Source organism: Opisthorchis viverrini (assembly GCF_000715545.1).
Source record: "Opisthorchis viverrini unplaced genomic scaffold opera_v5_37, whole genome shotgun sequence".
In the NCBI taxonomy this organism is placed as follows: Eukaryota; Metazoa; Platyhelminthes; class Trematoda; order Opisthorchiida; family Opisthorchiidae; genus Opisthorchis; species Opisthorchis viverrini.
The window spans coordinates 719,142-746,879 of NW_008751693.1; the positions used below are offsets into that span (position 1 = coordinate 719,142).

Sequence of the window (27,738 nt, forward strand, 5' to 3'; positions counted from 1 at the left end):
CGTCAGAGCTAATACAAATACTGAGGTATGCAACAGTGTCCACGAATTCCAGTGGTTCTGTTTGAATTGTAGGGGTCAGATAACGTGCGTTCTGAAGCACGACTTCATACTTTGAAGGCCAAAGGTGTACAAGGTATATTACCGCCCAAAATGAAGTCAGGAGCACCTGTACAGCGCTTCATATATATAGCGTAGGCGGAAATAACTTTCTGGAAATTCTGACGCGTTCTGGATGCGGCATTGGAAACCGGCATTCGGCCAATACAGGACTATGATTAGCTGTGGGTTCCAGACTTTCGACCAATCAAGTCTCGGCTTGATGCTGGACCGGCAAGCGTCTCGGATTTTTGGCCAATCTTGTGTGGGTTGGACTTCTCGGCCCTAGCAGCAGCTGAGTGTGAGGGGTTAAGAGGAGTCTATGTGGATTTCCACCGAACGAAGGAACAGTCGAGATGACGGGGTTGGGTTTGAACTACAGACCTGCTTAATCACTGGGCTTTCTCGAGCTGTCTTGGACAATTCTGAGGCTGAACGGTGCTCCATATTCACAATCCCCCTTTCTGTTGAAACCCGGCAATTCTGATTATAGGGGGCAGATGGCCGAATGAATGGTTGCTCGAAGTACCGTGCCCAACAACCCAAGTGTTCTCTTTGGCTTGATGTCAATAGCTAGTTTGGTCGCTGATAGTTTCGCTGACATGAGGCTTCCGGGACCCAGTCAAACGAATTAAATGTAACGGATTGCGGACGTTTCCAGCATTTCTCGCGTCTCTCAGTTCTGCGGCCATTCGGACTGTTATATATGCTGATTCGCCAATCTGAGGTATCTGCTGCTGACCCGATCCAGTGCCTAGTGTCGGAGAGAAAAGACTCACGGAAGGGAACACAACAGCTATATTCCAACAAAGCGGGTGGGAGAGCGTGAGTGCGTGCAAGTGCGAATGTACAACGGTCTCAAGCTACTTATTGGAGTGACACTGTCTGAACTCGGTCCAATGCTGATGCACACGGTCTGGCTGCGACGTGCTGCATATCGCGGGGCGTTGGCTGACCTTGATCAACGCTGACTCGCGCTGTCTGGGTTTGATACAAGGCTGTGACGCGCTGCATATTGAGGGGGCGCTGGTCAACATCTAGCGGAGCAGAGATTCTCGGTAGATTTCGGGCATTCAGTGGTTGCTTTCAGGAAGCTGACGTTCCTAACACGCGAACACTCAGTTTCACCTGGCTTCGGACGATACGTCGGGTTGAGTCATAGTTGTGGCCAGGAGAAATGTCAGTGGGCCTCGAACAAAGCAGTTGTCCTATCAAAGGCCCAATTTTGGGTAAGGTTGGATGGGTTGTACGGCAAACGTATGCCTTGAGTAGCGCTTTAGATATCTGTTCCCAGTGGCCATCAATAAAGAAAGTATAAATCGATCAGCTGCAACACCCGATGTCTATCTGGCATACCACGCGAAGGAAACAAGGGGTGAGATACTTTCAGGTTGCCCAAGTCTAGACAGGGAAGGTCGGGATGCAGATGTCGGGTTCGAACAACGGACCTTTCGGTAAGCAAATTCACCCTCTACCCACTTGAGCCATCTCACCCCCGTTAGTATCCGGCATCGTTCGACGGTCGTTCGAGGAGACGGTTCTGATAGGCTGGATTGATCTCTGGGTCCACCAGCTTCCTAATGGTTAAGTGAGGTGTGTGAATATCGTATAAACTTGAAAGGCGCAATAGAAAGCAGCAGCGGATAAGTGAGTGATCGGAGTCCACGCTTGTACTCCAGAACGAGCGGCGGGCAGTGATCGACCATCGCTAGCGGTAGCTGACAGTGATGTGGTCTGTTCGGATTCGGGGCTGGTTCTTTTGGTGAGCATCATGCTTTCAAGCAATTTCCGCTATTCCGGCAATCGGTAGTACAACGGCACACATCTGATGCAGGCGCTCTCCGTTGTCCGTGCCTCTCGATCCAAGGTGACCACCCAATCGGGCCTCGGCCATGCTTAGTCTACCTATTTGAGCGTCTATGTCACCAGCAACCGCCACGATGAACATTTAGGTTGTCGTAAAATACAGTGTCATAGAAACTGTCTGCCAGATTGAAGGCTAGTCAGCCGAGGCATTAGCAGACACAATAAAAAGTTTGCGACGGACCGCGCTTTCTGGATATTCTTTCGCAGAGGTTGGCAAACAAGCCGCGCAAAGGCGACTATCAACGGACATTCAATCAAGTAGAGACGCATCCACTCGCTCGCTCAATACAATATTCACCCCAGAACATCCAACTGCAATGGCATATGCATCACTATAGGTGCGCACCCGGAATCTAGAAGACAGCGAGGGGGCAGTCAGTTCATTTACAGTACCTGAGTCCTGTATCTTTGTTTCCGAAAAACAACCTAAATCAGTGAAGAATGAATCGAACGTCCGAACAAGATCCGCTTGTTGTCCTGGTTATCGTGGCCTGAATAGGAGTACGATTTGGCTTCTTAGCGGTAGCAGTGATGTGGTCTGTTCGGATTCGGGGCTGGTTCTTTTGGTGAGCATCATGCTTTCAAGCAATTTCCGCTATTCCGGCAATCGGTAGTACAACGGCACACATCTGATGCAGGCGCTCTCCGTTGTCCGTGCCTCTCGATCCAAGGTGACCACCCAATCGGGCCTCGGCCATGCTTAGTCTACCTATTTGAGCGTCTATGTCACCAGCAACCGCCACGATGAACATTTAGGTTGTCGTAAAATACAGTGTCATAGAAACTGTCTGCCAGATTGAAGGCTAGTCAGCCGAGGCATTAGCAGACACAATAAAAAGTTTGCGACGGACCGCGCTTTCTGGATATTCTTTCGCAGAGGTTGGCAAACAAGCCGCGCAAAGGCGACTATCAACGGACATTCAATCAAGTAGAGACGCATCCACTCGCTCGCTCAATACAATATTCACCCCAGAACATCCAACTGCAATGGCATATGCATCACTATAGGTGCGCACCCGGAATCTAGAAGACAGCGAGGGGGCAGTCAGTTCATTTACAGTACCTGAGTCCTGTATCTTTGTTTCCGAAAAACAACCTAAATCAGTGAAGAATGAATCGAACGTCCGAACAAGATCCGCTTGTTGTCCTGGTTATCGTGGCCTGAATAGGAGTACGATTTGGCTTCTCAACCAAGGCCTTTGGCTCAAAAGCCTGAGAGCATGGTAGTGACATTTGGCGGGCAACGTAAGTTTTTCCATTTTTCCCGGGTTTGGCTCAAAGCCTGAGAGCATGGTAGTGACATTTGGCGGGCAACGTAAGTTTTTCCATTTTTCCCGGGTAAATAGCTACGGGTGTTCCAGCCCCCAACATGTAGGACCAGGATTGTGTTGCTCGCACCTCTAACCAAAGACAGACAACATCATTAGTGTTGTCAGTGAACATACTGACCGAAGGAATAGTGATTCGAACCAAACATCCGGGTCTTTTTTACTGCTCCCCTATAAGCCTTGGCAAACTGGTGGTACTTTAGTTTTCGTGCTTTCTTCAGGTGACTTGGCAGCTAGGTATCAAAACGATGTTGTAGCTGAGTGATAGAACTTCACCCCTCGCCAGCTTGTTGGACTATCGAGTGGACTAGTGTGATGAGCGTGGATACTTTTCAGAATTATTCTGCGCTTGCGCCAAACCAGAGTCTACACCACAAGAAATTGTAGCCGTCAAATTCGATGTCTCAAGAAACACTCTAGCTCTTGATACGCTGGACGTGAGTACCGCTCGGGACTCAACTGGTCTGCATTCATACACCGAATTCGTTTATCCGATTTCGGCTAGCACGCCGTCCCAAGCTTTTTGATGATCGGTGATGAAAGCAGTTGTATTGGCGAGATTATCGCCCCTTGAAACCATCCCTTTAATCTGACTTAGGCGATTGGCAAAATGGTGGAAAATTTCTAGGGCCCAACACAGGATAACACAGTGGGTAAGTTCGTTCCTGGACATCAAAGCAGCACGGCTATTCTACCCACATATTACCAACCCTTCCTTTTAGGAAATAAGCGAATGTCTCTGTGGATACCAGGAGCTAACCGGATTTCATTTTAGCAAGGCTCTTGGTAATATTCTTCATGAGCATTTGTTATTCAAGCTTTGAGCCTTCATGCTTTAAGGTGATGTCTCACATTGGACTCCATGCACACAATAGTGTTCAATCTCAAATGCTGGTGCTTTCCTCACACTGTCTAATGTTTTTGTGAATAATATGCGTTGGCCATGAGTTTGTCCTGTCTCATACATGCGGGTGGTGTGTAAGCATAGGCGGTAGTGGTTGGGAGCTCCAAATGGCCCCGCACAAATATATGAGTGGGCTTCTGTCAACGAACTACAACGAAGTTATAGACTTGATAGCTAGAGATGTCGACTCAACTATGCGTCTCAGTTCATCAGAATCATATCAACGGACCAAAAATTTTCCGATCAGGGTGAGTACCCTGTGCAACAATCTTGGTAAACGGTTGCTGCTCATTAGGGTTCGGGCGCAGTTGTGGCACCTTGTTGGTACGTGGCTTCCCCTGCTGCTAGACAACGATGGCAGTCTTCAGCTACCGGCGGCAAAGCGCAGTTCATTATTCTCCAGTAGGGTTGCAGCAGAAGGATTGTTGCAGCTCACGCTCTCATTCGGTGATCGTGATGGTTTCATCCGGTGCTGATTTCGACTATGTCACCAGTAAACGTCTTGCCAGGCAGCATAAAACTGACAATTCAGGTAAAAGAAACACACCGAACTATGTAGCGACCATTTTGTCTTGGAATCCAGCATAGTCCGTTCACCTCTGGGGCCGAGTGGAGTGTTTGCGCCCTGGTTTTTGGATCACGTATGCTGTTGGAAGCCTCACAGAAGAAGGATCTTAATTGATTCAAGCGGAGATTCCAGTGTCGCCTTCCAACATAATGGCCTAGCTAGAGTTTCTCTGTCGTTGTGCTTTAGGCGTTTGTTCTGTAGGGTTTGTAAAACACGGTGGGCCATAGAGGAGAATGTCGGTAGCTCAGGTAGCGTAGATGGTCGTTGGCTTGTTCGCTGAGCTGGGCAATTTAGTTGCAAACGTTTCACCGCCAGTCGAGGTGACATCATCGGTGCGTAGTTGTGCGTAGCGATGGGTTAGTGGTTGTCAACCAACAACAACCACTAACCCACCGCTAAGCACAACTACGCACTGATGATGTCACCTCGATTGGTGGTGAAACGTTTGCAACTAAATTGCCCAGCTCAGCGAACAAGCCAACGACCATCTACACTGGGCCATATCTTAATCAGACGTGGTTCTGGAGTGTTTACTTCAATGTTCGAAGGTATAGCCTCTTTTTTGGCTACATCCGGGTCACTTTCCTTGGTGTCACACATCCTTTTTTGACGAAGGACCCCATCACCTTTCAAACGTCTGCCAGGACACATTATTGTACGGCATCTAAGCTGTAATGTGTTACTAAAATGCTGCAGTTGATGGTGAGGTTGCTGTTATCCCTTCATTTTAGCACACTTCTGCTCAGTTATGTGCACAGTTCGGTCACCCTATTGAGCTGAATTTTTAGGTTGACGCTGTCTTCGTGTAATTTTAGTCCATTTCAGATATTTTACCGGGCGATGCCATCTGGTTTCAGCTGATTAGCCACAATGTCTTGCACTATCGAAATGAATTTTGCCCGTCTTCTGCACCACACGGAAGACTTGGCCACTGCCGAGAAGGCTAACGAAATACGATTCGAGCGCTACCTGGTTGCGTTGCAGAAGTTGCTGAGAGAATTATTGGGATCAGAGCAATGCCCGCCAACTGAATATATTCGACATTATCAGTCCAGGGTACGTCTTCATCATGCCGTCCAATAGTATTGTCGTCTCCGTTTTTTTAAATAGCTCCGGAATTGACCTTTTTATTCTCTCTTTGTTCATTAAATCCCCATTTTCCCTATATCACTTGTATAACTGCCCCTTGTAAATGTGAGTTGTACGCATGTAAGCCCACAGATTTAAATAACTTAGGTGCTATTTTTAGCAAGGACAACAGTGTCTCCGTTTGAAAATCTTGCTTCATCACGTATGGTGTGTATACACAGCAGTTTCGCGCACAGGAGGAAGATTAATTGACCGCTTATTCAAAAGGGGTTATTGACATGGCCTTGAAAGGCTTACCGTCGTAGTGTTTGATATAACCGTTTGTAAAAAGGCCCCTCATTTTGATGTGAACAACTGTTTATTTGATGCGATGAATGATTCTGACAGAGGAGTTGTAATAGACCGGGTATTGCGTTGCGAAATTTTGTTCGGTCCCTTCGGAATTGAACACACCTTCAGTAAATCTTAAGATATGTTGCTCGCAACTCGTATTGACTCTGGTTCACCGGTTTTTGTAGTTTCTGTTTACTACTTTCAGTAAGAGTAATTTGACTGACGAAGTCCGGTGGATTCAGATCGGTGTGCCATATACTCTCCTGTCATTCCATCTTACCTACCACTTGAAGAGTGATGCGTTTGTAGTATGTTCGTCGACTCTACCATTGACCGACGTCATTCACTTGAGGTCCAAAGGAAGCTCAGTTCATATGGTCTAGAGTAAACCTAGAAGTGATAAAAACACTACATTTTTTAAGCGACCATTGAGTGGACTCAGCCTGTCATCACAATGCTCATGACGGTATCAATAGGACAGTTTCCTTTGACCTCCATTGGAGCATTGTGTTGCTGCCCGCCTTACGCTACGTAATATGCCTATACTTAGCAAGGCGGTTTAGATAATCTGCCTAATCATTGTGGCCGGCTGGGAACCCTTGTATTTCATCTGTTGTGAAGGTTCCAGCGGCCCTTAAGGGAGGTCTAATGAATCTGCCATAAGGGTGAAAATATCGGAAAGCATTCAATTTGGTGATGAGTGGCTCCACTTTGCGTTGCCTTGCCACGACCCGGCTGACGCGATTTTTTCGTATACATGTTTTCGGGCTAAAAAATAGAATCCTGTCGATGTAGGCGCTTACTCTCTCAAATGTTGTTGGTTCTGAGGCATCAAGCAATGATTGGAGAATTTAACGCAACCATAAGTGAAGCCATCAGATTCTGTATGAGGTAACATAAATTCTGCAAGTAGATTCTGAAAACTGAACGTAGTTTGGTGATACTAGTTTTTTTCACTGGTAGTTAATCTTTCACCGAGCTTGGCGATCAGCTGGTTACCGTTCGAGAATAAATCATCCAAGCACGGATAGTTATATCTGTTTGAATGGCGGCAGATTTTTCAAACCAGTCGTCAAGCCCGGTGCACATATTAATAGTCACACGCTTTACCATCTACCAACACACATGAACTACCAATATTCCGGCACACTGCCGACGTTTTTCATGAGTGTATTTCATATGGCTAGGTTTTTGCAAGTAAAACGGAGCACCCACGCCATGTTTATTGTTTAAGTTTGTTACCATTGCTCATGCGAACAGACAATTTAGGTGGGGCGATATGACAATGGGAGGACTGTAGTTCCCCCTAGTTTTCTGCAAAATCACTGAGAACAAACTACTTCCTTCCTCGTATGCAGCTCAACCAGTAGCCCACTAAGGTGATTCTCCCTAAGCGAACTAGTTACTGCGGTAACTCTCAAGTACGCTTATCCTTTACAATAAACCTCCAAGCAGTGACTATCTCAAAGAAAGACATTAAAATGTAGCCCTTTCTTACAACCGAGCATAAAGAGCCCAGTGGTCCTTTTTGTGTTTACTAAATAGGAGTCTGTTATAAGTGTTCTAGTTTTCCCAGTTTCTAATCCCCGCAAAGGACAATTGTGTAAATATATAGGGACAACAGTGTATGTAGTTGACTGTATCATCCTTGCTTCTTGGATGCTTGAGAAAGGGGGGGCAATTACACATGTTCCTTGAAATTCCAATTCTCTTACTTCATGAAGCACTGAAAAATGAGGTCAACTAAACAATCGTTTATCACTTTTTGTGAGTATACCAACAGATGTTTGAATGACACTTATTTGTGGTCGCTGGCGCACCGGGCAACGAAATAAACCATCAAGTTCAGAGTAGCGGTGTGACAAATGACAATGACTTCAGTTGAACTAGGAAGATCTTGGGACCCCTATCACTCCTCGCGCGACTGAAATTGGTCTCCGTTATCAAATATTCACAGTCAAGTATTTATATCACGGGCATACTGCATTTCAAGATTTAATCGCATTTCTTACGCTGCGGGTCTCATGGTTCGTCATTATCGGGAAATGATTCGTGGAATTCTCAATGTTAGAATCACCTGTGTGATGATCACTGACTGGGCTGCTCACTGAGCCGACCAGTTTTGTTGCAAACGTTTCGTCACCAGTCGGGATGGGCTACGTTCCTCGGGGTAGTTCGATGGCGAAAGATTGTCGGAGTTTTATTGACAGAGATAACTTATTCACTGTAACTGATTAAAGTGCTCTTAGATAGCGTCGGTCTCATTATTACTCGTTTGGGTGTGTAAGTTTCAGCATGTAATCTTTTTGATTTTAGTTGACCTTGACTAGTATCATCTAGAGTTTCCCTACTGGACGGATTTTATCCGTGTTGTCAATGTGAGACTATGGTATTTCATACAAAATTTGATCAGTTATGGGGATTGGATTTCTACTTTTGGCCTTTTAGCTTAAACAACTTGAGCTCGCTAGAGAGTTAGCCTTGTCCGTAAATCCAGAACAACGGAATTTGCTGTTGAAATCCCCCGCCATACCTCTTATCCCTCGACCTGTTCAAGACATGGCACTATCACTTACCACGAATCCCTCAGCGCCAGATGATGGGCGTACTTCTTCTGTCAACCCACAGAAGCGGGACATGGACAGTGGCGTTGAAATAGCTCAAGGTAGCTTTTCAATCTGTGGATATATTGGTGATGGTCCCAGTCTACTTAAACAAGAACAGAAGCTCCAGGATCGCGAAAACCGGGAACAGTTGCTTGGTCAGTCTGGCATTTAGGTGACTGTTTATATTATTACAAATTGAGCATTGCATTGAGGAAAACATTTTTTGAATTAAACTTACCAGTCTTGCATTCTGTGTGAGATTATGTTTATCTGGAATCAAATTGTTGCGGAATCTGTTTGGTAAAGATAGTCGCCGTGTCTTACCTATGTTCTTCAATGAACCATCGGCGGACCAGGATGTCAGAAGTAAGTTTAAGGTCTTGCACTTGGACATGCAGTCACTAAACACGCCACTTACAATCCAGGAGAGACACGGGGTTCTGGAGTGTTTCACATACCTTGGAAGTTGTACTAATTCTGAGTATAGTGTTGCATATGAGGTCAGTACACGAAACTGCAAGCCCGGGGCGCATTTGCCGATTGGAGACACCTGTGGCTTCAAAGCGGTATATCCCTGAATTTCAAGGGACGTGTGTATCAGGCTACAGTGTGGGCTTTTTTGTTTATTGCTGTGAGGCTTGGCCTGTTCGAGCAGCGGAACTGTGACGTCTTCAGGTGTCCGACAATCGTTGTCCTACGACCGTAGCTCGTGTGTGAGAATTCGCAACGAGGCAATTAGAAAGTGAGCTTTCGGTTGTGGAACAGGGACTTCCATTGAAGAATGTGTCCAAAACCAGGAGCTGCGCTTGTTAGGCCATGTATTGCGCATGCCGAACCATTGTTTGCGCAAGAGAGTGCTATTTTCCGGATCCAATTCAGAGTGGCAGAAGCAGACAGGTAGCGGGCCCTTGACCTGGCAGAGTAGCGTGAAAGAGATTAAGAAACGTTTGGGTGCTGTCGGTGCTACTCGTCTTCCAGGATGGGGACCGCGTGGTTCACACTGGGCCTGGTTGGAGACGCTGCAAGATATGGCTGCTAATCGACATCAATCGCGTTCTTGCCAGTTTCTATCTAAATTGCCCCAGTGAATGTCTGGAGATGTAGGCACCTCGGAATGATTGTGGTAGGCTGAAACTAAGTCCCCTCCCCGTCCGCTTTCAGGTTTTTCTTCAAAAAAGGCTTCCAAATAAATCATACTCCTACGTCAGCGAGGCATTTGCGTAGAACACATCTGTCGATGATGGTGACAGAGTCGGTGTGCTTTTCAAAAATAAGGCCCTTCCCCTGCCGGATGGTGTACAACAGTCCATCGAAAATTTGAGGAGAGTTAGGGAACGCCATGGTCGAGGCGGACGCCTGATGCATTGCCATTGCTGCATCTCTGACTCGGAATGGCTGGCCTGTGACCTTTTCTAGAACACCGATATCGAGCGAAAAAACTCGTCTATTAGGAAAGAAACATATGCCATCAGAGTCTATCCGTGAATGAAAACATTATCTCTCCTGGAAACAACCGGAGCTGTTCACTGACCAAAGGTCGATTTCCTTTATGTAGGGTGTGCCGCAGGAATGTAAGACCATGAAACCCAGCGATCGAAAAAGGAACTCTGTGCCTTCAGCTGTCCCTGTATTCAACACTGCACATCCGAGACATACGTGGTCAAAGACATGAGGATTTCTCAAATCCTTCATTCGAAATGGCCAAGACTCGTGGCCACACAGCAATACAGCCCACACCGTAGTTTCATACGCGCGTCATTTGCCGTGCTAGAGATGGTGCGAATTGCGAAACTCATATTTAGCACTTGAGATTCGTACGCTCACATCATTCGTCACACGAACCCAACTTCCGACATGCGTATAGTGTTCCACAATTTAGATATCACTATTCGAGTTCCTAGAGGCATGTTCAAAGACTATGTCCCGCAGCATGACTGCAGTTTTTTGCTAGAAAGCACATACCGAAGGACTGAATGGTCTCAGGTTTCCTGGTAATGCATCGGTTTCTTGCTGTTTTTCGAAAACGAAAGCAATGTTCCCTGTATGCCCCAGGTCAAATTGGCTGACGCTCGGATAGATCTGAACACTGGGGTCTCGCGCATGCGCAAGGCGACGTATAATAATTGACGCAAAGAGTTTGGTTACAACTTAAGTTAATTCCTCTGTGGTTGCTACTCCACTATAGAGTCTTTTCAGTAGCTAGGGACGGTCTGTTCTCCTTAGATAGAGTCAAATAAAGTAGGGGAAAACCGGCTGTGGATTTCAGCTCCATCTTTGAGCACGGACTGTGGGAATCTACCAGTACCAGCAACTCGGTGATGCTTGGGAGAGACAAGGCACTCGCTTATTTCCGAAGCTGTCGGGGTTCCATGTTCATTATCCAGGGCTACGTTGCGGATCTGCTATCCGGCGCAGCTACAGGTGGCCATTTGAATTGAGTCTTATTTAAGTGGGCCATTTATACTAGTGACTCGTTCTTCAGGGACCTCTTTGAGTTTGAAGAGTTTAGGTAGGTTTTTCTGTCCCCTCATGTGCCTGGGATCACCAGGCTTCTTGGTCCGCCCAGATTCTCTTCTTTGTATGACGTCTGACATCTGAGACCTGAGTTCACCACACATAGTGGTGTAAGACAAGGCTGCCCCCTCTCATCATTGCTCTTTAGATTTATTATGGGCATGCGGCCTGAAGATTCATTTTCTTCAGGGTGGAGATTCTCCCGGGACGTTCTCTGGCGGGCATGCGGTCAGCATGGTTCAGATCCTTCAAAAATGCAAGTCATTCTAAATAACTCAAATGGTTCTTTCGCACTGTTTAGTATGCGCTCCAGACCTACAGACTTGAAGATGCTGTTACGAGATTGTGTGGGATCAAACCCAAACTTCGTGCCTCCAGACCAGTCAATGACCTCTGTTCGTAGAGAATGTACGAAAGCTGTCAGTGTTTATCCATAGGTGTCTCCGAAGCACTAGTCGGATTTGGTAGGAATACTGAAGTAAGCAATACTGAAGTAAGCCACATGGTCTTAAGAGGGATGACACACCTCTTGTGCTGAGCGGAAACGACCCAGTTTGTGATCTGCAAATGAAGTATAATAGCACTGATCAACAAACTCAGTGGGGGCTGATGGCTGTCGCCTACCTGAATGGGGAGCCCATGACTGAACGTCAGTCTTTAGTGACACTCACAGGAATGGCTCAATCGCGCAATCAGTGGCACCGCTGCTTCAAAGCTATCGCATTTAGTACCTAGTTCCCCAGTTTCTTGTCTCTTCGAGCAGCTGGAATAATTCAACATCAACTAATTGTGCCATCACCTCTAATGTCTGCCTTTATCTCTCCCGTCCTCCCGTTTTCCGCTGACCGAAACTGTAACGGCTAGAACCAGCGTACACATGATTTATAGTACACAAAAAATTGTTTGACACCGAGCTTATTGCCCTTGCCAGATGTTTTCTACTTTTGTCTCCAGATATTCAAAAGGAACTCTTACCTGTTACCGCCTGCAACTGAGCAAATTCAGTTTAACCCGCTCACTTACAAACGACCTGTGTCGCTAAGCGTTTTGCCCGTTTTGTTGGTCATCATTTCGATTGTTTTTCCCTACTCCATTCAGCTTTGTGTGTCTAAAAGCAATAGGATAGCAAGCCACTTACTTGATGTGTGTGTGGAGGGGTAAATGAGTTGGAGTTAGGAAACCGGTGCTGTCATCACGAAAGGTACAACTACCTGAACTTGCAGAGGCTTTATATGGTCGGCCACTCCAACTTCTTGTTTGAATTGTCCGGTTGTCTCTTTTTTATTTCTGACTTACCGTTATTTCGCATACGCTGTTTTCCGTAATTCGCGTGTCTGCAGGGGTTTGGACACTTCGCAGAGTTAAGCCTACAACCGTGCTGGGGGCGATTTTGTGCACCCACGGTTGTGCAGAATAAACTTAGCGTTAACCAACAATATATGGCCATATATTGCCGTGGCTGTTTCTGGTAAATGCCACTGGCCACCATGTCATCCCTAGCTTACACGATTTAGTTCTGTTATTTTGAAAACGGTGAACCGTTAATTTGCTGTGCTGGTGGCTTTAGAATCGCCCTCCTTCTTTTTACCCTCTAGTATTATTCGCCTCGTTTTGTCCGGAAGTTTACAGTAAGCTTCAGCTGGTTGCGCACGCGGCTCAACGTTAACTTTATGCCTTAATAATTGTTGCGCGTCAGGATTCATCGGTGCAGTTCGCTGTGATATGCAAACCAAGTAAGGGATTCCACCTCACAGGTTTAAGTAGAGAGCGGTCGTATATTAGGGCACGACAGGGAGCATGATAGATTCACGGAAGTTGGATGTACGCACTGACGATATCTTCTCGATTGGTAACGAAATGATTATAAGACAAGTGCTGAACTTGGGAACCGATCATTCATTAGCAAACACACCCGAGTTATTACTATTTCGACATTCTTAATTCAGCAGTCTGCCGCTAGTTCTTTTCGTCAAACTAAACAATGCCTAAGTCATGTTTTTTATCTCACCTCCCATCACGTAGGCAGGTAGGTTTGGTTGGTAACACCATGTGCTTCATATAGGTCACCTGCTGCTTCGCCTTGTTGTTTCCAGGGCTAAATTCAAACCGGTCGTCCCCTGAGCCGCATAAATCATCGCCTACGGATGAGCCACCAGAAAAGCAACGCGTGGCGCGTTCTCAATTGTTGCGCAAAGAGGAGGATCACCGCGAGGAGTTGGCGTCGGAAATGCTTGGAATGGCGAGACAACTGAAGGACCAATCGACTGCGATGAGCCACCGTTTGCAATCTGATCGCCAGACTGTTGAGGCGACCATTCAGCAAGCTGACCGCAATACAGCCGATATGTCTAAAGTGCTGCAGCAGTTGTCCGAAGAGCTTGGGTCCCGATGTGCCCGGATTGTGTGGATCGCTCTGTTCATAGCCTTGGTTTTGTTCTTCCAAATGATCGCATTCATGAAATTATTCCGGAAACGAACTCGTTCGGCCATTTCCAAAGATGAGCTGTGATTCCGCTCCAGGCTTCAGATGTTTTGGGCTTTCATTCCTCATTCTGTTATCACTAAATCTGGTCGATTCATGTCCTAACGCTCTTGACAGCTTTGTATGTTTTTTTGAAGAAACAACTTGCCATGATTTCCTAAGTTGTTCATTACCTTATGGTAGTGAACTTATAATTTTGAAGCAGTAACTTGTGGTGGGCGTCCATAGTTTCCTAGCAGATCTGATCATCAAAGACAGCAAAATCAGTGTTGACCCTGATGATTCACAGATACTTCCTGGCCGATCTGGTTTTGGGTCATGTAATGCAACTGCATAAGCCTCTCGTTGCTCACCATTCGGAATCTGTCCGTAGCTACATCAATCCATTAGACTTTTTTTTAACTTGTACACTTCGTTTATTCAGAAAGGTTAGCTCTCATTGCTGGTCGCAGCCAAATATGAAATGTAATTTGTAGGCTCGGTGCTTTGCTTGCGGATGACACTCCTTGCATAGTTTTTTTCGTTAGTTAAAATCGGTCTCTCACGGGACATGGGGTTCCGTTACATAGGATCGGAATAAAAGCGAATTTCAAGTTCTCTAGAGGTTATTTAGCTCAATTGCTGTGGCACTGTAATTCTCTAGATGGCTCTTTTAAGTTTCCTTATTTCGTTCGATCGGATGACTAGGAGTATACCTTGATCATGTGAGGTCTTCACAACCCCAAAGCTCAACATTCCTTGTGATTTTTCATGTTTCAGATTTAGGAAAAAGGAAGAAAGATCACTACGTATTAGCGGGACACGAGAATCCAGAGGGGCCTAAACCCCCGATGGTAAGGTCATACAGTACGGACGGAAACGAGTGATACTGCTGGCCGTTTGTTGTGGGTTTCCACAAAAGCGCAGAGGGTTCCATGTATCTCATCTTATAAAGCAAGGTACCATAAGTATACTCAATCATGAGGGAAACTACTCACAAAGTTGCTGAAAACTCTTCGACAGCCCACGACCGGTTTCGCCCTTCTTGGGGCTCATCAGGTAGCCGCAGTCCCCGAGTTTCCGTCAACCTTATGTTCTACTTGAGCCCAAATCGGACTGTTTTCGAGAAATACACGATATTCGCTTATCATGCCAACTGATTCACGGGGTGGCCTGTGTGCAGCACATGCAGTTGTAGAATATCATAAACGATAGATTCAGTTGAGTTTTTCGTGAAAACCAAATTGATTTGCAAATGAGTGTATTTCTCGGGTACTCAATCATGTTTATTGTGTTTATACCGGGACACATATCACTCATAGCTGAGCAGGAAAAATAATATTTGTAGGCCATGGCCGGTCGCACGCAGCACATGATGGCATCCGATCGACTTATGATGCTGTCAGTTTCTCCGTGGGGCTATCATCTCTGCATGTAAATTCGTATTCCTCTAATAAAGTCGTTAGGGACTGATGGATACCAGCCAGTACTGCCTGTCAAACAGCAACTTTCAAGTGCATGAATATATTTATTTCTCCATGGCGCGAGCAGTCCTCTACACGTTTACCATAACATGCCCTTATTTTTTCATCCCCATTACGCTGAGAGCTTTCCGCGGAAATAGTATTCAGTCGGGATACTTAGTCTGTTTACTTTTTCAATGATGCATCTGTGGGCTACGACCTGTATTCAGCACGAGTGATGGGTAGTTTTAGCGTTGTGAGGTTTTGATTACCGTACTGTTGCATGAAGCGCTGGGTAATTTTAGTGATCCGGGTACTCACATTAGACTTTTACGCTTCAGTGGATAAGTTCGAAGCCTTCAGCATCTTGTTTAATTTCTCTGTTGGATTCTGTTCCTTTCTGTTTGTAACGAAAAACACCCCCAGCGATATCTGGTGCATCCCTTGGTGGCCTATAAATGAACAGTCTTCGGAGATTTTTTACGACACTTTTGAAAGAATAAGCTCTCAGTTACCTCCTGGTGATCGGAGTTCCTGCAAACACGAAATACATTTATCTGCGATAGTAACATGTTTCCAGTTACTCTTCAGTCGAGTTCCGTCAAGTTATGGGACCTGTGCACCGTTCTGGATGGTCGAAGAGCCTTGTGCTGACTACCACCTACCTTGTAGGATATGCCTGTATTTGAGGAGGTATGCTTAGGTCAGGATCCGTGACTTATAGAAGAACACTTTCACTAACCTTTATGGGGAATCCTGACTAAATATCGATCCGAAGTAAGAGTTATATCGATTTATCTTTTGGTAAAAGACTGGAGGGACCTATTTATTAATGGCGTTGTGAAACTGCAGGTCTCCCCATGTTTCATTTATCGGATCAGGCTATTATATCTCTCCTTTCTGGAAAGTTGGCCCAGCCCTATGACAGTATTGCGAACGTGCTACTTAAGTACTCTTGGCTGACCGAATTAGCGTTTCCGCATTTCTGTGCACGTCCATCAAGTGTTCCTATTTGGAAGTGGCTCGTTGGCGTGTTAGTTCTTGCAACATGAAGTACTGGGCACCGGGCCGCAACTTGGTATCTGCTTGCGCCTAGATATTCCAATGGGTCAGCGGTGTTGGTTGTTCATTCATTCTTAACAACACCTCGTTGTCTGTGGACAATCCCAAATCTGAGGAGTTGGTGAGTGTACAACTTAAAAAATGGTAGGTAGTCCCAATCGGATTCAGCTCATTGTCTATCCTTCACCCTTTGGTTCCAGGCACTTCATTTACGGGATTTCTGTTCGGTATCACCATCTCGTGACTTTCGTGCACACGGCTCTCCCGTAGAACGTCTTTTCACTCTACATCGAACATGAGTTTCTTGGTAGTTGCTCGTAATCTGAAAGACATTTGTTCCAGTTTCCTCAGTTTGACCAGAATGCTTCGGATTCTTTCTCAACATCTTATCGATGTTTCTCAATGTCCTTCTTTCCTGGGAAACTCCGACAAGGTGTTGAAAACGGTGGCAAAAGTAAGCCTGGTATGACTTTCCGATTGGTTTGTAGTAATCATGCCTCCATCTGCCCTCGAGGTTCTCAGTAGGTTAACGATTGGTGTCATGAGTATTCTCAATTACAGCACGTTTGAATGTCCAATATCCCATGATCTTCAAGCTCACCAATGCGCAAGGGAATCGTACCACTCATTGTGGCGTTTTAGAATTTGTCGCCGATGAAGGAAACATATATGTCCCCTATTGGGTAAGTGTGTCAATCACTGGCAACTGCCAATCGATTCTTCCAGATGCTGCGCAATTTGCTTTTGGAAGAGGGTGGACGAGTTTCCGTCTGCAACGCAGCTCTTCGCACTGCCACGTTCGCCCGATTTCAGCCGCAGAGCGTTGATTTCTTGGATATATCAAACCCACAGGCAGTGTAGGTTCCTGTGGTTGATATGAGCTTTCATTATCAGGTTGGAGAATCTTTTACGAGAATTTGCCTGCCTAACCGTCGGAGATATGATAGCGATTCGCTATAATGAGCGCACCTACGAGCTGAAGGTTTTAGAAACGAAACCGGAAGAAGCCGTGACAATCATTGAGTGTGATATGAATGTATGCTGTTTATTTCCTGTCCGTCATGAGTTCTTTTGTGCTGTAGGTGGACTTCGCCCCTCCTGTCGGTTATGAGGAAAACGTTCGCACACAGCAAGCTAAAAACAAAAAGCAGACAAGCAAGGTGGGTCAGTGTTTTCATGGTTCGACGATTTCGTAACTGCTCCATTTTATATTATTCTGTCTCATAGATAAGGAGCAACTTGTCAGTGAACAGTATATGCTCTTTGCACAACTCTATTTAAATGTATACTTTTAACCCAAAGTGGGCATCACCGCGCTGTCTTGCAATTGACGGGGTAGCAGGGTATGAAACTCGACTACTTGTTTGTTCAAGCTGTAGAATAATAATTGCTGCAATCCCCGTTAGCTCAGCTGCATCAATCGAGGTATCGTGAATTATTCACATCCTGCAGTGATTTGTAAGGCGATCCAAAAATGTATTCAGCGATATTCACCCCCTTCCCTGCGCAGTACCTCTGGCCGGAGAAAATAGTTATGCACCACGGGAACTCATTATTCACAGGTCTACAAATGGTGCATATTTACTTAGGTTTTTAGGGAATTGTTGCAAATGAACCTCCTGCTGATCGAGAACAACAACGCGCAGAAGGCCTCCGTGTGAGCAGTTTTTTGTAAAAGACGCAACAATAAAAGATCAGCGGACGGGACTGCTATCGGTTTTGATAAACCATAACCTGGAAAACATCTCACGAACAAACACTTTCCATTCTGGGTTCCCTTATACTAGCGTTACGCTACGAGGTATTTGTCCTGAGGTTTAACAATGCGAACAGCATTTCAGCAGCGACTCCGATGATCGTAATCGCAGCTGCTTCTTTGTTTTGGATCTCTTCACTACCGTATTGCATTCTCAGATCAAGTGGTTTTTATAACTTTGACCCCCCTTGTTTCTTACGTTTCAGTCAGAAGAGAGCGATCACATTGTCATTCCAAATGTTGTCCAGGGATTTCAAGTAAGTATTTTCTGTTTTCAATGAATTGAAACATTTTGTAGAGACTGACTATGATTTTATCCATTGACCAGTCAGCATCGATGAATCCAAACGAATTCTCAACTCCAACGGGGAATTTCGCCTTTCTAAAACCTTTTGCCGCGTTAACTTGGCAGATGTTAGATCACGTCAGTAGGACAGGTCATTATTAAGCTCTCCGTCAAGATACGAGCCGTGTGATGTAAACGGCAGAAATGTCCAATAGGATGCATATTGTAGGCAAGATCACTTCCACCAATCCCGTGATTTACCATTTGCGATTCCCTAAGGCCTGGGGATACTCAAATTAGGGATGCCATCAATTTGGCTTGCTTATCGATAAGGAACATCGTCTCGAATTTTTAATCACTTGTCTTACCGGACGTTACAATCGATGGGTGCAACTGACCTGGGTATGTTTGTCGCATGAGGTGGAAGATGATACGAAGCAAATGCATTTTGTACAGCACGCAAATTAGTCTCGTGCGTTGCGGATAATCCTTGGGGTCGTTGTTACTCATGGTCTTTTTGAAAGACGAATTCACTATTCGAACTGGAGAGACCTGGACAGTTTTCCAACCTCTGGCATTTAGGGAGCGGACGTGACTTTAACTAAGAATAGACTGTACAGCTTTGCAGTTCGACGTCCCCTACCTTATTGGATAGAGATGTGGCCGCTGCGTGCGGCTATCTTCGAAGATTCTTTGTTTGAGCCTAAATGCCTCCGCGGAAATATCTTACAGGTAATGCTGAGGTACGCCAGATGTTTTCCAAGAAAAGCCACTTTCCGGGGGCGGTCAGTCCATAAGTTAGATGCGTCACGCACCCAACGGCGTTCCTGACTGAAATGGTCGCCTTCACAAACAAACAAACAGACTTCTTTGATGCCAACCAGCTGATTGGGCAATCATCCACAGCATGTGCCTGCCCTTCATACCTTTATTCTGCTTATCCTTGGTGACAGCCAGAACTACCGTACTTTATTGCATGGTTTGTGGCGAAAAATCGAACATGGTACAAACCAAAAAATCTGCATGCAGTATTGAGACTGATGAGCGTCCATGAGAAATCCACACCAGCCATCGTAGGATAGTAACGTGGTGTTGGAACACCGTTTGGTGTTCTGGTTCCGTCACGAGAACCTCCGTCGAAGCGGAACTAGCGTTATCGTATGTTCCAGATTTGAGGGAAAACACCAACGATCTGAAAGATACTGCCGTTGCATAAGAAGCTGTCAGTGTTGTTGAGCGTCATCTCAGGCAAAAAAGACTATCTGATGGGTTTATTCGGGCTAAATTGGGTGTGGTTGATATTTCATTGGCCTTGCTGTCTTCGTAAAATGTTAAGGTTGTCTGTGAAAAGTAAAAACAGTGATAAACTTTCCCGGATAGGACAGTGGTAAATGTAACGACTGTATACACGAGTACGAAACGATGCCATCGACACCGAATGCGATCTCGAGCTTCTTCAGTGTCCAGTTCCATGGTATGGATGCTCGCATAAAAGCATCACTATTGCTCTACTAAGATTATTATCATTACTTGTTGTCAGTTTACTCGGAGATCCTGGGCGTAATAAGACGTTCGCCTGGTACGTATCATGAATACCTACAAAACTTCCGTGGAAGGGACCAACTTTATTTCATGGGCATCCCATTCAATTTTCACCAGATTGGACACAAGTGTTGACTGCTTCGTCTTTCGGCATTCAACGGAGTGACACCAGAAGTGTGCAGAGGTTTACCAGATCCATTTCTGTTCTTATTGTGATGTTTACTTTGGTTTGTTTTCTGACGAAGGGGGAGGGGGGCGGCGTGAGTCTGATACGGCGATAGGCGAACGTTTGCTGCCTATGAGCGCGGTCCGTCGGAAGATCCGAACATCGAATTGCCGAAATACTTTCACCTGCAAATTATGAGTAGTGTGTTGTATAAAATAAATGGCATTGGTCAGTTTCTCCGTTATTGAGTTCAGTGAACGACCTTAGGTCTCAGAACTACAGGAGCATCTCCTGCTGCCGTGAGCCAGGTCTTCTAGTGCAATAGCTCCACTTTCCGCACTGCACTGATGCTAGGGACAATTTGGATAGTTCAGAATATTGCCTGAGGGAAACATAACTGAACCTTCGCAACCGACACCACTGACCCAGTTTGGAGACCCGTACAGTGTCGTGAGAACGCTTTCTGACACCCATCATTCGACGCAGACACTAATACTAAAATAAATAGAGTATACGAAGGTCCTCAGCTGGTAGGTCACATCGAACAGATGTGTACAAGCACATGTGTGGCACTTACGCTGCACTTTAAGTTTGCTTTTACCTTTGAATTCTGGGCCTTTCCGCAAGATTTGTAGTGGTGACTCTCGAATCGTCAATTTTTTTCGCAATCTCGGTTTTCAGTTTTCATATCATATTGACTGTTTCGCGCTCTCACTTCAGGCCTTCAGTGGAGCTGGATATCGTCTTGATGGAAAGGGGAAAACGACCGCAAGTCCTGGGCGTGCTTCTACAGATGCCACTTTGCCCAAACATGAACGGTAAGTTGAAGGCCTCTTCGTATAGTTTTTTACCGACCTGATGTTCGTCGTTTACGCTAGAGATTTGTTGTGATAACACCATCCAATCCTATCGAAAAGATCAGAATAGGACCGCTAATCTTACGCATAATCTTTGATAGTTATCAGAGTGATTCACACTACCGTGATTTTTATCTGTCCTCAGCGGTGTCCCCAACTACGCATATCAACCTGGTAGCCTTACCTTCTTTCGAAACACGAAGGCATGCTCACAGCAGGTAGGTTTGAATGCTTATATTTGAACTTCCAAACGAATCATACGGAAGCTCTTGAGTTTCATTCAGTGCAAATTCCACATGGAATTCTTCTCAGCAAAAACCCCTCCACAATTAGGTTTCCAAGGACGGTAACTTTTTGTCATTTCCTGATAATAGCCGCTTCCACATTTGTTAAAATCAGTTAAATAACTGGCGACTGAAAGCCTCATTTTTCGATGAACAAGCATGTTTGACAGACAGGTGATGTTTGCTGTAACTTGAGTGATTAAACGTGTGCTCTATAAACTGATTTCTCATTTAAAGAACACCGAATTCCATCATATCAAGTAAGACGTCATTCAACTGACCACTGAGAAATTAGTTTTGTGTCACTTAGGCAGCGTGATGCGGATCTGTGCTGCTGTACTCTGGAGAAGCCACCTGGATGGAAGTGTTCTTCTGGTAGAAATAACCGCTAAAAGACGCTGCACTGAGTCGACTACTCTCAGATAATATCCCCTCATGAAACTAAGTCTCTAAAAGTTGGAGTTCTTCGCATATTATGTCGTTCTGAAATACCGTGTTTCCTAAACTGTTTACCCTGTTTGAGATGACGCATGAAATCACTCGGCGATGTCAAAAATACCCTACCAATCATACCATGTTTTTGCGTCACATCACTGAGTCCCGGCAAAAAGTTGAGTCGATTGTGCTTCCTGCTTCTGACCAAGATTTACCGAGAATTCGTCGTCAACGTCACTAGGTTTAAAAGAATACCCTGCCCCTCCAGAGTATCTTGTGTGCGTGTTAAGATATCCCGGTATTAAAATAGGAAATTGAAGTGGGTTTTTGGATGTGCGGATGTTTGTGCACTCATTGGGGACGTGTGAGACGAAAGCAGACCTCTCTTAATACATATCGACCTCACATAGGTACCTGGAAAGACAGGCTTATGTATCATACGTCGGTCGCAAGAGTCTCATGTGCCTATTGAAAAGCTACAGGAGACGCAGTCCAGTCAGTGAGCAAACTCGGAATATCCACTTTATTTGTTGACATGAATGTATTCCCATCGTTTGTTATTACTCATCGGAATTCACGTTTTTCTCTCATAGGCACAAGAACCGGTCTCTTTCAAACCGTTCGCGGGCGTTGGTCATCAGTTGAAGCCCAAAAACAAACCTTAAAACACCCCAACTTCCCTATCGTTTGATTTTCTAAAGTTACCCACGTTTTGCTTCAAATGATACGACAGACTACCCATATTATTCGCTGTTTTACAGATATGGATAGCTGGGTCGTTTGGATCCGTTCCATACATAGGTTTTGGTCAGCCGACTCACCTCTTCAGGTTGTGCGACCTACCCCCTAGCAATGCGACGGAGGCCCCATGCGAGCACTAGAAGACAGTAGTCTGGCATTCCCATGAGGCCGTCGGATTCATTTGGAATGACTCGTAGGACGAGTACAGTATGACCTCTTGTAGGAAGCTCCTGTGAATAATTCTTCACAGAAGGGATTATTAATAGAAGTCGTATCGCGCGCATGAAGAACCGTGGTAAAACACTTGTCGTCACGGATGGCGTTTTGAACACCATCTGTAGATAGTGGAGTGCTTTGTCCGAAGCGCACGTGACTGAAGCATGCCAGTGGAACAAGGTGGACTAGTATGGCCAACTGAGAACGAGTGTCTTTTGTCACTTAAACTGAGATACATACTAAGAAATAAGGTTTATCACGAAAAATATATTCTAAATTAATGGGGAAGATAACGGTGATTATTAGGAACTCGGGAAGTATGAAGATGCCAGTCGCCCTTCCTCCCACTCCTCTTTGTAGAACACAGGAAGTGCAAACCGACTATTCTGATGCTTTTTCACCAGTGTTTCGATCCACCACACACATCCGAACTGCCCATATATACTAGCAGTTTATCCCTCGTAAAGGAAAAATATACCCGAGAAGTAGCAATGGCACTGTCGCACTCGAAGCATTCCCGTATGGGCCATTCAAATTAATTTGGCAACCGCGGACCTTATGCATACTCATGGTTCTAGTCGTTGCAGCATGACTGTGGATGATACATGATGAAGGGACCGGAAATACAAAAACAACAACACGAGAACAGCCGGTTAACTATTTGGATACGTCCAACCATTAATTTGGCGGCACTCTGGTATCCCGGGCTCAAAGACGAACTTCTGGAAAGCACTCTTGCTACTGCGACTATTTTCCTCACTACGCATACACCTCGCCCCGGAAATTCGCGATGAGCCAAGGTATACTGCGTTACGAATAAGACGTTTATGATGGAAATCAGCGAGAAAAATGTGTAACAAAGTAATCTGGTATGATAGTATGAGTTTGACTGGCTTAGCTCTTTGAATCTATTGCGAGCAAGATGTGGTCCCAAAGTCCGCAGCCTGTTCCTGAAATAAAATGTGGTAAAAGACTCAATTATTGAAGCGGATCCAACTGCACATACAACAATAAACCTTATGCACGCCTAGACAGATTTACATGAACAACAGTCTCTTTGCGACAAACTGTCTACTCATAATCACTTCAACTTACGGAATCGAAGGCACTAATACATCCCAAGCGAACTAGCAACACTGAATCAAGTATGTGCTCAATTATGCAGCCGAAGAATTTAAACGTGGATCCAGTAATGACTTCTGGACCCGACAGAATATCAGTATTGCTCGAGGAAAGTCAGCTCGGCTCGACAGTGAGTTGAGCAGCACTAAATGCTGTTGAACTCGTCACCAAGTAGAATTATTCTGCGCCGGAAATTAAGAGTACTCGGCTCTCCGAATACTGGCAAGTAAAACAAGGCAAGACACAGTATAGAAATCGCACTAAGGTTAGTCTAACGAGGTTCGTAAGCGGTCATTCGCACGTACAATCAGTACGGGGATTTGTGACGTTCGCCCGTATCATTTAGGCAACTAACATTCTGGAGAAGAATAATTGCGAGTTGTTACACCGTAATCAGACCTGTACACGGAATGTCATTGGGGCTAGAAGAACACCGGCAAACACCGACTAATAAGTTTGGTGCTGGGCGGAAGAGGTTAGTGGATTTTAAGGCCGGATAAATGCATGCAAATTTCATAACTTACATGTGTCTTAAGGTGTAATTTCAACTTATCCTTTCGCCCGAAACCCTTCTTGCAATTTTCATAGGGACAAACAAAGTCACGGCGTCCCGTGTGTCGCACGAGGTGATTGTCCAGATTTTTCCTTCGTCCAAACGTTCTCTCACAATAAGGACAAGGGAAAAGCTCCCGGGGGTGGTGAACAAAGCCAATGTGGCGCTGCAATTGCTGAAAAGTTTCGTAACTCCGGTCCAAATGCGCAGCACATAGAGGGCAAGGGTACCGACCATCGGATGATCGCTGGTGCACAGCACTGTGTTGTCGTAAAGCTTTTTGGCTTGTCTGGCCTTTGCCACATACCTAGTTTGGGAATACGGTAGTGACAAACTCATATACAGAGAGAGAAGTGAGGCTTATAGAAAAATGTTTTTCAAGCTGTGGAAGCATTTTGAAGGTTAACTGTGGGTGTTCTCTCGTAAGACAGTTTGAGGAGTCACAAGTACCAAATCTGAGTGGTCATGTTTAACTGAAGTACGGGTTGATCCAACTATTCATCCGTCATTTACAGCGGTCAAATGTTTAAAAAAATGAATCCCACATTGCTGCTGAAACATCCTTCTGGCGTACAGTGAACTTAGCCTTACATGACAAACTCAGTCGAAACAAATCATTTAACGACAGTGAAAAATTGCTAGGCCCCACTTTAGACACCGAAGTTCAGATAGGCTTCTTAGCAATAAATGTATCCTTCGTGGTGCTATTACATCAGTTCATTAATTAATGTAGAGTTGGAAGGAGACAGTAACTAGTCCAAAGTAATCGCTTCCATCATGGAAATACACATACCGTGGGTGAATCATGCATCCCCGCCGACAGACAGCGTTGGTACAGCTCCAACCAAAATAGCCTAGACAAATACGGTAGTTGAAAGCTATCCTGAAAACCAAAAGGCCAAGGGAAATTTCGACGTCTGAGTGGGCAAAAGCAGACCATGAAGGATTTAATTTAGTCAAATTTAGTCAAAGTGCCAACCAATGCCAAAGTATACACGGATATGAAGAGCCCTTTGAATGCAAGCCCGACTGCAGTAGAGACTGAGATCGCTAGAGTACACAATCGTGTGAGAACATCCATACGGGAAATTGATAATAAAGATAATATGGACGGTTTATATGGCTACCAAAGTGATCTCAGAAAAAGTGGATTAGATTCTCAGTGGTTAGAGTCACTATGGCAGCTCTCTCATGATAAGCGGCTTTTGCAGGGAGAAAGAGGCGCTTGATAACGATTGATAGGAAGTAGATGGCAGGTCTGTGTTCAAACACAGACCTGGTAGTTCTGATAGGGTCATGCACACATACGCAGCGCTTATTGCGCGAAAAGTGACTACTATAACGCAATATCTGAGTGGACCGACTTATGCTGTCTGCGAGACGGGTATCCTTTACATGACGGACAGGACGATGATTAAAATCAAGGAGTAGTGAAAAAACAAACGGAAACTTTCTAGTGACTGAAAAAAAACACCAGAGAGAATCCAGAGGAACGAAGTTCCATTTCTGTATGAGTTAGTCAGTTTGGCAGTCAGCCTTCTTTTGTCATTGTGGGGCTTCCGAGCATTTTACCACGATTTGTGACGTACAGAGAGTTCCGCGCATTCGTTCGTGGAAGTTCATACTTGACCGTTTACCATCCAAATCTAATTCAGTCGAAGTGTTCAGGTGTAACATCCTTCAGGTGCCTAGCTTCCACGCTACCTGAAGGTTGCCAGGTTACCCAAGCCTAAGTAGAAGTAGTCGGGGTGCCGACGCTGGGTTCGAACTACAGACCTTCCGAACTGGAACCAGGGCTTGATTACACCCTTCTCAGGATTCAGGGCGCAAAGTTGAACGAACGTTAAGTGTCATAGATGGCCTCAATATCATTGCACACAGAATTTCAGCCAAAAAATACAAAGGCATCTCAAACTATCAAGATATGCGATATATGATCCCCGTATAATCAGAAACGCAAAAAAGAAGGCTTAAGCACCGGCCTCGTGAGGGGACAAAAAATTAGGTATGAAGCGAGAAAGGGTGTGGGAATTTGTTACATTTGTTGTTAGCTCAACATTTTCTGCGAAATGGGTCGACTCAGATAATCGCTCAGCTGTGACACCCTTTCGGTGCCTAGCTGCCATGCTACCCTAAGGAAGCACGAGGGCTGGGATGCTGCCAGGTTGCCCAAGCCTAGAGAGGGGAAGTCAAGAGGCAGAGGTTGGGTTCAAACCGCGGACCTTCCGGTCAGTAAATTCTCGCTCTACCCACTGAACCATCTCAACTCAGATAACCTTCTTGTGTAAATTAAGGTTGGGAATTGAGGAGCAATTGTGGTAGGTGAAAGCAGTTAGATGCAAAGGAAGAAATATCGCCCATACACGGAAAATGTGTGATTTACATAGATGACTAACACTACTCTTTCTGCGATACACACTGAATGAATTCCTGATGCGCGGCAAAGTTTACCTTCCTGACTAGATTCCCATAAAAAAGAAAATACTGAAAATCCCAATTTTTGCTGGACGCCTACAGTGGTCAGTCGCAAGGAGACGGGCACGGCAGATAATCCTGTGCCGTCTAAAACGAGAACACATGAGAAAAAACGAATGAGTTACCATCAAGGCTAGTCGCTTGAAAATTAAGCTTTCGAGTAAAATTCTTCGTGAAATTGATCTGTGGTAATTTCACAGCTGGTGAAGAAGAGAACCATATGTAGAATGGCGAAGAGTCTGCACAGGACGGTATGGATGTTTAAAAGTCACATTGACTCGCGTAATACACGAATGGAATCCAACTTACTGAGCAGCAGAAAAAGAGGCGCTTCACAACAGGCACTCGAGGAGGTCGTCGACGCAACTGGATCGATGGCCCATCAACGCTAGACACCGTAGTCGTTGCAGTCTGTGGGAGTTGACCCGACCTTCCGCCGGAACTTTCATCCATTTGCATCGAAGAACAGTGTGTTCGCATGTGGACACTGAGTGCAGATCGAGATCTCAATTCTTCTCCACAAATGCAACAATCAAAGCTCGTGCCTACCACTCGTTTCTTAGACTCCTGTACGACATTCTTCTCCATGTTCGAGAGCAGCAAGTCTACTGATGTGATCATATCAAGAGCGTCGGTCCCAGTATCGTTCCAGTCTTCGGCTGCAAATTCATAAAACGGTCAGTACACATTACGGCACAGCAGCATTCAAACAAACATGCAGTTAAAAGGTATCGAATGACGAACGGGCGATAAATGAATCTCTATTGATCTGAACGTCTATGAAAATACCAAACTACGTACATTTGGAGCTGCAAATGAACAAAATCAGATGAGCTGCGCCAGAGCCTCAAACGTTTGTAAGGCTGGGACAGTGTTTGCATTCCACTGGCCATTGAGACTGGCGGTATAACTCCCCCGGCTAATTAAAAGTTGCCATCACTTTTGGATAGATATATCTGGGCGTTTTAATAATAATAATAATAATAATAATAATAATAATAATAATAATAATAAT

At 45.2% G+C, this 27,738-nt stretch overlaps 3 protein-coding genes across 3 annotated transcripts in view; 2 read left to right on the forward strand and 1 right to left on the reverse strand.

The window, feature by feature from the left end:
* Positions 1 to 5,325: 5,325 nt before the first annotated feature.
* Positions 5,326 to 14,412, forward strand: T265_02831 (hypothetical protein; the record flags this gene model as incomplete). Its single annotated transcript, XM_009167175.1, has 3 exons — positions 5,326 to 5,818; positions 8,633 to 8,945; positions 13,398 to 14,412. 3 exons carry the CDS (start codon positions 5,633 to 5,635, stop codon positions 13,811 to 13,813), a joined length of 915 nt encoding a protein of 304 aa, XP_009165439.1.
* A 2,207-nt stretch (positions 14,413 to 16,619) lies between these two features.
* T265_02832 (hypothetical protein) lies at positions 16,620 to 22,468 on the forward strand (the record flags this gene model as incomplete). Its single annotated transcript, XM_009167176.1, has 10 exons — positions 16,620 to 16,744; positions 16,779 to 16,811; positions 16,852 to 16,973; positions 17,017 to 17,147; positions 17,185 to 17,326; positions 17,373 to 17,450; positions 18,253 to 18,303; positions 20,761 to 20,858; positions 21,043 to 21,115; positions 22,210 to 22,468. The coding sequence occupies 10 exons, from the start codon at positions 16,693 to 16,695 to the stop codon at positions 22,279 to 22,281; spliced, it is 852 nt and encodes a 283-aa protein (XP_009165440.1).
* Positions 22,469 to 23,386: 918 nt separating this feature from the next.
* Positions 23,387 to 27,738, reverse strand: part of T265_02833 (hypothetical protein) — a gene marked incomplete at both ends in the record, with an annotated part of 17,609 nt that continues 13,257 nt past the window's right edge. Inside the window, 3 exons of the mRNA XM_009167177.1 lie at positions 23,387 to 23,523; positions 24,220 to 24,555; positions 27,033 to 27,382. Of these exons, the coding sequence (XP_009165441.1) occupies positions 23,482 to 23,523; positions 24,220 to 24,555; positions 27,033 to 27,382 (728 nt within the window). The remainder of the gene's footprint in view (positions 23,524 to 24,219; positions 24,556 to 27,032; positions 27,383 to 27,738) is intronic.